We start from the raw sequence: 12,622 nt of genomic DNA on the forward strand, positions 1-12,622 counted from the left end.
GTGTATTCCTACAAATAGTTTCATCAAAATTATTTTTGTCCCACCACGTTACTTTTTTACTCAAAAACGGGTTCCTAACATTTTTCCGTTTTCTTTCCCACATTTCCCAGTATATCTGACTTCGTCATCCTCTTTTTCGGTAAAAGTCTCAGAAATTATTTGAAAACTGATAATTTTATTCTACTAGCAGTCATTTTCTAGTTTAGCCCGTCCTCCTATTTGTATACCAAGTATTATCTGATCATTGATTTCTCGCTGAATATAACCGTGTGAACAATAGTTAATTTCTCCTTTCGAATAAATAACCCTTGTTTCTACAGTCTCTCGAGGACACTGAATACTTTAATTTCAAAAGTTGCACATATAAAATGAATCATCGTAATTGATATAAGTGAGATCTGATGAGAAGAAATAGAAAAAAGGAAATTATAAAACATGACATGAAAGTTTTAGATACGTTTCGAGATAGATTGGGGGCGGGGCGTCAAGGGGATCAAACCAGAAAGACATGAAAAAGACATGATGGGAGGGGGGAGGCCATGATCTACTTTCGAAGACTATTTCAGGCTTATTTGCATCGGAATTTTGATAATTTCGGAAAGAATTGAAAGAATAATAATTTAATTACAAACTATTTAGAAAGGTTGAGTTTGACCCGATTTCTTTGACTGTTACACAATGAATTTCAAATATCACAAGTGAATGGAGGGGGCGGGATCGGTGTCTAGTTGATTGAAAAGTGTATATACTAAATTCGTGTTCGTGTCGGTGGACGAGCTGATTCTCCTTCGTCAATTTGGATATGAGGAACCGGCGGTTGAGGGGATGATGTGGTTGGATTGGGAGTGAATGGAGGTTCCCATTCACCTGCTTCAAGTTCTCGGAGAGGAGGGACGGCTCTGGAAATTAAAATTTATTTTTGACGAAAACAAACTATATTGAGACATTCCCACAATCCCTCACTATTCTCCTCACCTCTGCCATTGTGGTTGGTGTTGCTCACTCCAAGAAACACTTCTCGCAACTGGAGGAGCATCAAGAGTCAGTCTGTTCCCAGAGTCATTCAATGCTGAAAATGAGCCAACTGGCATTGTGGAAGGAGTATTTGCTCCTCCATTATTTCCAATAATTGCTCTTTCCAACATTGCCAATCGATTATTGATCTGTTCCACAATACCGAGACGTTCTCCGATCATATCGAACTTGCTCTTCATCTCTGTTTTGATATTCGATAGAGAACTCCATTCTCGATCTTTCTTGTCTAGACCCCAACTTGTTCTAGATAAAGCATCTTCATCGACTGTTTGACGTTTCTGAAAATGAAAGTGTTCAATTCAATTTTTGAGTAAAAAAGAAGAGGAAAGAAAGATCTAAAAGTAGTGAACAACAGACATATCTCACCTGTTCAGAAGTAGATATGAAATCACTGTAAACTGAGTTGCCTCTTGAAAAATCACTCACCATTAACGGCGGTCTCTTTGGTTTATTTCTCGGTGATCGGATATAAGAGGAGCCTCCGGTCTCATCAACCATCGAATGTAATGATGATATCCTGGATATTTCTGTTGATTTCTTTAATCCTTTTTCAATATCTGCAAACATTGGACTCGGGAATATTCGTGGGCCATGTCGTTCTCTCATTCGGAATAATAGTTTACGAATCGGATGATCATTTGGTAATGTCAGTTTCTCGTTCTTTCGTTTTGCATCTAGTTCTTTTTCTCGTTTCACATCGGCAACCTGCAATTATTATGTATTATTTATTGTTCATTTCCTGTGAATCCCTTACCTTTCTAAACTTCATTCTGTGTGTCAAATTGTAAGTCAACGTCATATTTCTGGCAAATGAGTTTGCGAACGCCTTGTAGAAATCGAGTACATCCATCAACTTGTCCTTCTTTATCATATGCAAATCCGAATAAGTCAACGCTCTGACGTTGGCTGCCGACTGTCCAGTTGACCCATTCGCTTTCCAGAATTCATCTCCAAACACGTCTCCTTTTCCCAGAATTGCCACAACTTCATCATCTTGTATCACTTCTAAAGACCCGGATACAACAAACCAAAGGGCATCCACAGATTCTCCCGTATGATATAAAAGATCCCCAGGTGCTGCATGATTCAGTTCCAGAAACATCGCCAATGATCTCAAACATCCATCAGAAGCCAAACGAAAACAACTGTGTTCGTTGAACACTTTCCGATTTAAATGAACACAAATGTCTGCTTTCATATCTTTCGGACAGTATCCAAGCACTTTCGCCGTATCAATTCCTTTTGTCATTGCCCACGTAGAGACTACATAATCCATGACTCGTTCGGCAAGTTCTTTCGGAATTTCTTGAAGTTTTATGAATTCTCGAACATTGCTGATCATCTCATGGTATCTGAAACATCCGACAGGTTGGAACCAGTAATAGAACATTCTTTTATACTCACCTCACAGTACTTGATGTCATCTGCTGGATAATCGTTGTCATGTGACCGAATATCGCAGCATAAAGTAAAGCAGAAATGATCATCATACAGACTCCGAAGATTTTCTCGTTGTCCGTGTTACTGGCAATGTTTCCGAATCCTACTGTTGACATACAACTCATCGTGTAGTATAATGCTGAGAAAAGAATAGTTTCTGATTGAAATTATATTAAAAACTCACATGAAATATACGCAGAAGTTCTAGATGGTCCTCCAACTAGCGTCGTTTTGTTAGATAACGACACGTTGTAAGGCTGCCTCAAGTCATTGGATAACTTCCATAACCATCCATCAGGCAGTCCCAAATTGTCCATTTTCAACCGTACTTCTGAGTCTCCAATCCAAAACCAGACACATGCTAACCAGTGAGCAACTATCACATATGCACACAGTAGAAGTAGTAATGTGGCTGCTCCATATTCCAGATAGTTGTCTAGTTTGCGGGCGACTCTTCCTAATCGCAGGAGACGGACCACTTTGAGAGCTGAGAAGAGGCTTCCTATCCGCTGAAAAACAAGAGAAATTTGAATAAATCTAAGAGAAAAATCATACCTCATCATCTCGTTTGAACATATAGAATATATCGTACGGTAGACAGGAAAGCAGGTCTATCAGAAACCATGATTTGAAATAGTTTTGCCTAATTACTGACGGTTCTATCACTACCTGAAATGAATTGAGATAATGGTGGTTTCCTCATCAGTTATAAGAACTCACCTCGCCGCCAGGTCCTACAAAAGTGGTATGAAAGTTGAGAAGAATATCGGCAAAGAATATGACATCAACAATAGAATCCATTAATGCCACCGAGTCGATTCCCCCTCCCGGGTTCTCCCTTGAGCTAGAAAACCTAATTTTTTGGATAGGAATTTGGAAGAAGTAATGGAAAATAGACAACAATTGAGGGTTTTTCAAAAGAGGTTTCCAAAAATAAATAAAGTTTTGATTTAAAGAAAGAGCAAACAAACTGAAAACAACATCACAACATGCAATACATAAGACATACCTGATCAAGTAGAACGGGCGGAGGCTAAAAATAAAAAAGGGTTAGAAGTTTAATTCAATTACAGCATTTCCCGTTTTGTGTGTTACTTCTAATGTTAGTTTTAAACTTAATGTACCAAAACTAACATCTCGAAACCATGTTAGACTGAAATGCACTTGAGTGTGTGTACTTTCAACTAGATCGTCTGAACTATGTTAAAAAATAGAAATGATAAGTTTCTCATTCCCAATAATACCAATGTTTATTTCTATTACGTTTCTAATATCCAAATATTTCCAAATTCTTTTGTCATTTTCAGAACAAGACGTACCTATTCTTGAATGCAATATTGAATGGAACCATAAAAGCCGTATAAAACGTCAACGCCAATATCGACCAATCCCATATCGTTTTAAACGATGAATAGTGTAAAATGATATGTGGAGACGTTTTTGGTGTTTCTTGTCGATATTGGGGTAGCATGTCGCCTCCGAGATTCATTACCTAAAAACATGAAAAAATGAAATTTCGATTCGAAGGTGGTCAGTGGGAGGGATATGGGCCATAGAGAGTATCTAGGGTCTAACTTAAGTTTTGATGGAGAAATAATAAATGGAGGAACTGAAAATAAACTAAAACTGAAGACTTCTAATTAAGCTCCTAAGCTGAAAATTTAAAACAAAACTCTTTTCGAAAACTGAGCTTCTTATGAATGAATCGAAGTCAGACTTGGCAACAATCGCTTCAAATTTGGCACCACTTCTCCTAATCCTACAAAATCCATAAAACTAACAAAACACTTTAAAAAATTCCTAGTGACTGTGTGCATTTTTCATCTTTTTTCGAATATAATTGTTTTTTAATCATGGGATACAGGGGTAGGGGGGACATGTGCTTCTTTCTGTTATCGTGATGTTTTGCATGCAACAAAGGGAAGGAGAAGAATGGGGGAGCTGGGGGTACGGTAGTCAATCAAATCAATGGGACAATTTTCAGACTTCAGATTTCAACGGGATATCTGAATCAGGCGTTGAATCAGGAAATGGACGGAATCAAGGATAACTATTTTCATGCAACTACAGAGAACACATGAATTAGTTTATTAGTTCAGTTATACATATAATATAGTATATAATTGGAGGCATAACTCACAAAGCGATGCTCGTTCCAACTGCCATTGCACTAAAAAACATCATCTCTCATCAAACAAGTGTGAAAGGTAAAAGTGAAATAAGGGAACCGAGTAATGAAGAAACTATAATGGAGAAAATGATTGATGGATTTTTGAGTTTGAATATGAACTATGTGAAGACGAACATTTCTTTGAAATCCAAGTTTTAAGAAGTAATTCAGGACCTCGGTTAGAAAAGAAATGCCGCAGAGAGTTCAGTTTGACATAATCACGTTATCCTAGTTTATTGGATTCTTGGAATGTTTATTTCCAGATTTCTAATAAAATTATCTTTGATTTATATTGAAAGAAACAAGATGCTAAACTGATAGAGATTACATCTCAAAAAACCATCAATTATTTTCAAAAGTTTAGTAACTAAAATATAGTCTACTCTATTGAAACTACAACAAAATCAAAACAGATTAATACCGCTAACTAAAAACTATGAATTATCAGGATTTGAAATACTGGAATTTTCCAGACTTATTTCAAATGATTACAAAAACGTTCATCGTTTTTTCAACTAAAAACTAGTTAGAACTAAAATAACTAAAAGACAACATCATCATCATCATCCAAACATATTTTCTCTTTCCTTTTCCGTCACCTCTTCATCTGAAACCGGAAATTACTTCTTGGTTTTCTTGGCTCGGATTGCGTCAAGAACTCCAACAAGACGAGAACCAGTTCAGGGAGTTCTCACGGATATTTCAGTATCAGTATATCGTTCAGGAGTACCGTTGAACTTTCCGGAAGAATCCCAGTTCGAGAAGAAAATGAAAAAGGAAAGAAACGGCTAAGCGAAAAAAGAAACTAAAGAAATAAAACTAAATGATAAAGAAGCAAGGCGGGTGCGAGGTAGCAGGGATGGGATGCCACGTGGATATATATTTAGTCAATCATTACGAGGAGGCAAATTGATGATGAATTGGTGTGAGGTAGTAAGGATATAAATGAATGGGTTGTTAATCATAATTGAGTATTAACCTTCCAAACAGCATACACTTTACCCATCAGTATCAATCCAACAGAATTCAATGAGAGATAAAGCGTGAAGCAGTAGCGAACAAGCGAACACAAGTCACTAGGAACCAATGTTAGAGAACAGATACTGGAAATGAATACGTGATTGAAAACCGCACTTCCATTTCCAGACTGTCTCAACACTGCTAGGAGGGTAGGAGAAAAAACTCACTGTAGAGAGAAAACTGAGTGAAAATTATAGTAATTCCATAGGGAGAGAAACATAGAGAAACTACAAGGCTATACCACTACCAGCAAACGAGGGATTGGGGACGCGCCACGTTCCAGGGACACTCTGATCTGATTGTACAAAATATATATCGGGAATTAGAGATAGTTATCATTAAAATATTGATCGATTGGTTAAAATCTATCAAAACATTAAAGATCTATCATATTAAGACCAATTAACGGTGTCGTCCGGAACGTGACACCAACAGAAAGAAGCGTCAAGACTCTCAACCTTGATAACCTGATTGAAGTTACTGGATGTGTTTCCCGGCGACTTGTGAAGATCCTTCGTTTCGATTTGATTGAATTGTTGTTTCGATTTGGCGATTCGAGCGATTTGCAATATTCGGGATAGACCTGGAACCAGGAATGATTCAAGAGTTTTTGTACTTGCGGTTTGGTTGTTTTGAACAAATAATTTTGAAGAAAATACTCACCTTTATTGTTTTCATCATCCAACGGTTGTTTTAGCGGCGTGATATCTTTGAACTGACACAGATACAGTACTACAGCATCTTTATGATTTTTGATTGGCGCCAGATGGACAAGCAGCCAGATTGGGGTCTCTGTAAGAATCGTTTTGAAAGTGATTGAAAAAACTGAAAACTCACTATTCTTTTTACACAATCCAATTTCTGCCTGTTCTGTTCTTGCATTCTCCAAAGCTTCCTGCATTTTCTGTAGACTTCCCACTTCTCCGTGCTCGCCGTGCATAAATGCTAACCTGGAAATGAAGGAGTGAACTCGATAAAGAAAGGTCAACAACTCACGAGCATGGTTTCTGCATAATCTCGGCTCGAGTATACCCGACGAGCTTTGAAAACCCGTCATTGCAATACACGATGGGATAGTCGACGACTTGTGCATTGGCTAGTATGAATGATGTATCTGAAATCAGTCCATGAAATGAAACTCCTTTCAAATATCTCCTTGACTAACCTGCATTATTACACCGCCGGATAACATTCTCCAAAAACGTGTTTTGTGGAGCTACAAGTCCACGTTTTCCAACCGGCATTTTTATGGATTCGGTCTTTTTTCAGAAGAAGATGGCAGCTACGAAAAATAATAAAAGAAAAAAGAGGGGAAGATCCTACACAGTAGTTCTCTCACTCTTTATACCAATAATGTCTATGACATTTCAATTGGGGCAGAGAGCAAAATCTGAAAATAAAAACATAACATTTAGTGCTGACAGTTCAGAAATTTTGTGAAAACGAAGAAAAGAAAGAAAAAGTTGTTGGAAAGTTCAGGTAAAAACAGAGTTTTTGGAAAATGAGGTCATGATAATATTCTGCAAGTTGGGAATTTAGTGTGAGGGAGGAAATTGAAGAGAACGCAATATGATCGCGTGATAAGAAAATTTAGGAAGATAGAGACGGGTCGTTTTAGAATTCTTCTTCTTCTTCCTTCCCAAGAGACTCCAGAAGATCTGACTAATCGTCTCTGCGACGACATCTTATTATTCAGTCCCTTCTTCTTCTGAAGTCTGTCCCCTCTTCCTCGTCGTCAGGTCGGTTACCAAGCACGCAACACCCCCTCCTTCTCTTTTTGGGTCTTTCTTTTTTCGGGATGTTTCGGAACATGATCTAATATTCCAAAGGATGCTAGGCGACCGATGGGAAGCTGGTTTCGGAAATGTGAGATCTAGGGAAATGGGGAAGAGAAAAGTGAAACAGAAAATGAGAAGGAAGTGGAATTCGGTATTTTCAAGGGGAAGTATTTCGGGGAGCAATGATTCAAGAAAGTTTGGAGTTCGGGAGTTCAGAGGATTTCGAAATGATTACGAAACTCGAAAATAGCAAATTACACCAAGTACAAAAGTTTAGGAAGAATTCAAAGAATGGGTATTCTGCCAGAAATAGTAAGAGCTTTGGAAAACAATCTGGATCGAAACAGATCAATCTGATGAAAAGTTTTAGATTTTACTTGGTTATTGTAGCTGTCGAAATAGGAATGAACTAAAATTAGCAAAATATATGCTCAATTAGATGATTACCTTCAAAAAATCTATCAACACATCCTAATCCTTTACTGCTCTCTAAAAATAGAAAGCACTGAAAGTGGAATAAATGTATATAGAACAAAACAGATTCTGCGGATGAAGACAAATGCTCAGAATCAATGAATAATTCAGAAGCCTTCACCGAGTCGTGTCCTAGAGACGACAACAAAAAGAGACCTGTACATCTTTTTTTTTGAAGGAACATTTCCATTTTCCGTTAGCCAGAACATGCTGGGAGAAAAGAAGATACTGAAAAATTCATGAACGGATTCGAACGGGAAAAAGCCACCGAGAGAGAAAAAGAGAGAAGGGATCGGAAGTTTTAAGAAGGATGAAAAAGAGACAAAATTTAAGAGAGAAGGGATCAATAAGCTTGTCATCATCACTTAATCTGTGTCCAGGAGGCGTCCCTCTTCACGTGTCGACGTCATCAAAACACGACGACGAATAAGAAAAAAGAAGACGTTGAAAACCTCCAGGAAACGATGGAATGGATTAAAAATTAAGGTGATATACAAACAAGAAAATGGGAAAATAGTATTTTGTTAGTCACAGTGTGAGAACGGTTTTGGGAAGGTATGTCATTTGAAAAACTGGAGTAGTTTCGAAAACTTTTCGAATTGACAGTATTGGAAGATTCCAGAACTTCGAGGAATACCTAGTTTTATTGAGTTAGTTTTTGAGAAATATTCAAATTACGAGTACAACATACTAGAGCTTTCATAAAACAGAAATAAAAACACTTCTCTTGAAATGGAAAAAAAATTTGATGAAAACTTTGAATCCGCGAAAATTCTGCATTATGGTAATCTTGATAATACGTAGCTTTAAGTCTTTTGAGTCACTTCCGGACCATAGAAGTGTGACCGATTATTTCTTAGTTTACATATTTCTAGGGGCGGAGTTTTCATGATATCAGACGGAGTAGGTATGACTGGAAAAATACAAAGGGGCTCTCAAGATATCTGGACATGGTAGATCATTCTGAATTTAGAACCTTTGTTATCTTCATTGTGTTATGTTTTCGGAACAGACACCATAAAAACTACGCTTTTGACAATGTTCCATCTGATTTTTGGAGTCCATTGGATGATCTTGGTCATTTGTCTTTGTTTCAAAAAAAAAACGAATTCTGATTCCTTCATCTGAATTCTTGATCCAGCATTTCTAATAAATCAGAATCACTGAAACACAGACTCCAAAAGTGCAATCGAAGCCGAAAAGTCAACGAAGCCGAAACTTCATGAATTAGAAATATTCGATTCGGATATGAAGAAGAAGAAGAAAAGTGAGCAATAAAAAAGTGGAATGAAGTGACGAACCAGCTCCACCAAAAAAGTCCTGGCCAGGGGACCATGGACAGGATAGCAGAGCAGATGTAAAGGAGAAAAACGAGTAGGAGGAGAAAAAGAGAGAGAGAGATGGACATCAAAAATTTATGGCGAATATGGACAAGTTGGGGACGGACGAGAAAGGAGATGGAGCTCCTCTTGGAGAAGAAACACGACTTTTGTGAAGGACCTCCATCTGTAATGATCAGAATTCTTCTTCTTCTTCTTTTTTGGAAAATACTGAAGATGAGCAGAGCACTGCAATCATCAGAGATCTCATTTCTTATGAGACGTTGTCTATGTTTTGATGTTGTGTCTTGGTTTCACTTGAGTCTCCAAGATCTGGATGCAATTAATAAACGATTAGTATAAAATAAGGGGTTGATGGAAGAGGTCGAAGTTTAAAGGTCAATCAGAATAGAGAAGGCCATGTCGTTTAGATGAGAAGTTGTTCGGAACAAGACCAAAAATCAGAAATTCGGAACGGCGAATCATGAGATTTTCGGAGTTTCTTAGAAACATCGAAGTCGGCTGGGGAAGTCTAGACGGACTATGAGAACTATAGGCTAGTTTCCAAGATTAAGATGGCTAGCTAGTGTCTTTGATCTGATGAGAAAAAATTATGGTTTTAGAACTGTACATGGAATCCGAACTGATAGCTTAAACAAGAATCGACATAGAATAGTTTCAGTTGATATCATTTTCAGACTATGTTGACCTACCCCCATCAGACTGAAATCTGAGAATCACTGAAAGATGGGAACGTGATAATTGGGAGGGCATTATAAGGAGACCCTCTCAAGGAATGGTTTCCGTACACAGAAAAATGCGTCTATGACTTATAAATTCCAGAAATATCTTGAGATATATCTGGATCTCTTAAAATTTCAGCGAATGTTAGACAAATTTTCGGAGCTAACATACATCTATCCACATACACAAACATGTCTACACTCGGCTGATTTTGTTTTCTCCTCCCCGTCTCCCGAATTCCCAATTTCTAGTTTTTCATCGAAACTCCGAGGAACGGAACGAGAAGGAACAAAAACAAAATAAGAGGAAAAAGGTCCGAATGAAATTGGGGAGACATCGGATGAGGGGGATTTTTCGGAAGAATGAGGGAGAAACAAATGAAAACAAAGTGTTCTGTTCGCGGACCTCCTCTCGACCAATTCGTCTTCGTCTAAGTTTCTAGATTGAATTCCGATGGAGAAATGGGAATGACGAAGGAGAAGAAGGAGAAGAAAAAAGGAAGATTCGGATGAGGATTTTTGATGAAAACAATGTGAAGAGTCAGGAGGTCCTTCTTCTTTCCAGTTGCGTCAGTTTATGCATTGGTGCAGAAACATCTGGACGACACTCTTAGGCGCGTCAATCGACGCTTTCACTTGGATTATACACTTTGGTAGTTGAGGGGAAAAAGGGGAGCAATTGTTAGGAGAAAAGACAAGAATAAGGTCTTGCATATGTTCGTGTGTGACGACATACACACTTTGTCTATGCACTTTTTTGTTTTATTTTGTGGTTTTTTGTTCCCTGTCGAAACTTCGAAAGATCAAATTTTTTCTTCACTGGAGTTTCTCAAGACTTTCCGAATCCTCGAGATCTTCACTTTTAGATATCTCACAACAGTTTCCTTTTTAGGAACCTGTGCTCTAAGGGAAGTTACTGCTAAAATCATGGATTTATAAAAAATTAGTACGCAATTAGATATTTATGAACACATTGCACATTGAAACCACCTACATCTATAGGATCCCAGATCAAAAGATCAAAAAATTTTCGGAAATTTTTAGGAAACTCCGTTTCGAAAGGAACAAACCACAAACTTCGCTAATTATACCCTTATCACTTCATCAGGTAGGTATTATTGGAGTATAATATATGCACTTTTCTGCACACATGAGAAAAGAGAAAACGAATGAAAATGATGAGGAAGGGAATGATGATCGAGAGTTGTTCTTGAATCAAGAAAAGTCAAGAGACACTTGAAACGGCATGGATTTCAGAAGAGATTTTCAAAAAAAAATGAGAGAATGAGTTGAGGAAAACTAGAGAAGATCAGATTTTGGGGGCAAATTCTGATCTTGAGCTGAACTCTCTAGATTCTGAAAACTAGGTTCTCATGTTCTGTTTTAAACACTTTCCCAAGTTTTTGTTTCCTGTGACAAAGAAAGAAAAAAATACATCAAAAGTTCCAAACGTGACCAATATTAGGAGCAAAAAACCATTCCGAGCTCACAAAATTGGTACCAAAACGAGTCCTTATTTCCCTCCGGAAAAAAATTGGGAAGAAAAAAGACAAAAGCTAGTGGAACAGATGAACAAAACTGGAACCAGGGGTGCTTTCCTAATTGTATTTGGTTCGTGTGGTGGTGGGGCTGGGGCTGGTGATGGTGAGATGGAGAAAAAAAAGAAACAAGAAGAAAAAGAAAAGAAACAACATGAACCATGAGATGGATTGAAAACTGGAGCATTTGGTTTCAAATAGAATGAGATGGATAGAGTTCTATAGAAGATCGGAACAGTTCTCAGAATGGTAGACGTCAGTCTCGGAGCACCATTCGGATTTTTGCTGCTGATGTTCCTCGACGTATACCAGATGAGACCTTATCGGTTAAAAAAATTATCAGCATTCCAACTTTTTGAAGACTGTAGAGATGGCTCATAAAACATTCGGAGCGACGGGAATTCCTTGAATTTTTCCACATCTCACGAGAAAAAGGTCAAACCCACCTGCGGCAGTTGGTCATAAATTGCATAAAAAAGAAGGTAAAAGGGTTAAGAATGTTCTCGTTTTTCTTTTCTTTATGTCCTATGTTTCATGCCAATTGGTCGAGTCTAGAAGCTGAAGAAAAGGGAGGCCAATCCAATTGAGACATGACTCGACACCAACCCAATTCATTGGGAATAAGAGAAATAGTACAGGAGATAGTGGAGACGCAGAAAGAGAAAGGAGAAGAAGTGATATCTAGAGTACATAATTGTGATTGAATTTAGATTTTGGGAGACATAAAAGGAGGGAGAATAAGGTCTTTTCTGGAAAAATGGGAACTCAGAGTTTGGGTGATCGAAGATGATAACGGTTCTAGAGATATAGGAAATTCTGTGATGTGAGGTTTTGGTGCTTTTATTGGAACTGAAAGTTAGAAAATGTGATAGTTTGCCAAACAAAGAACAACAGTTGAAATTAATTCAGACCGATCATAACCTTTTTTGTGTATCGTTAGTAATATGATACCAAAAGTCATACTTGTACATGGTTTTCTGTCAAACAATTCTAATTGGGACATTATTCACTTCACAAAAACATTGGCGTCTGAGTTCCGCTTCATAATGCGTCATGACTCAAAACGGTTTCAGAATCTCTAATTTCTAGATCATATGAAAATACA

At 37.7% G+C, this 12,622-nt stretch overlaps 2 protein-coding genes across 2 annotated transcripts; both read right to left on the bottom strand.

The window, feature by feature from the left end:
* Positions 1 to 748: 748 nt before the first annotated feature.
* On the bottom strand, positions 749 to 3,964 carry GCK72_019053 (uncharacterized protein; the record flags this gene model as incomplete). The annotated part of the gene is made up of 11 exons (XM_053732859.1): positions 749 to 899; positions 976 to 1,313; positions 1,462 to 1,552; positions 1,601 to 1,740; positions 1,790 to 2,387; positions 2,440 to 2,614; positions 2,660 to 2,984; positions 3,031 to 3,144; positions 3,196 to 3,319; positions 3,485 to 3,508; positions 3,795 to 3,964. 11 exons carry the CDS (start codon positions 3,962 to 3,964, stop codon positions 749 to 751), a joined length of 2,250 nt encoding a protein of 749 aa, XP_053581772.1.
* Positions 3,965 to 6,057: 2,093 nt separating this feature from the next.
* On the bottom strand, positions 6,058 to 6,909 carry GCK72_019054 (uncharacterized protein; the record flags this gene model as incomplete). The annotated part of the gene is made up of 5 exons (XM_053732860.1): positions 6,058 to 6,248; positions 6,329 to 6,457; positions 6,503 to 6,615; positions 6,662 to 6,779; positions 6,831 to 6,909. The coding sequence occupies 5 exons, from the start codon at positions 6,907 to 6,909 to the stop codon at positions 6,058 to 6,060; spliced, it is 630 nt and encodes a 209-aa protein (XP_053581773.1).
* Positions 6,910 to 12,622: the final 5,713 nt, after the last annotated feature.

The sequence above is a fragment of the Caenorhabditis remanei genome, chromosome V (assembly GCF_010183535.1).
Source record: "Caenorhabditis remanei strain PX506 chromosome V, whole genome shotgun sequence".
NCBI lineage: Eukaryota > Metazoa > Nematoda > Chromadorea > Rhabditida > Rhabditidae > Caenorhabditis > Caenorhabditis remanei.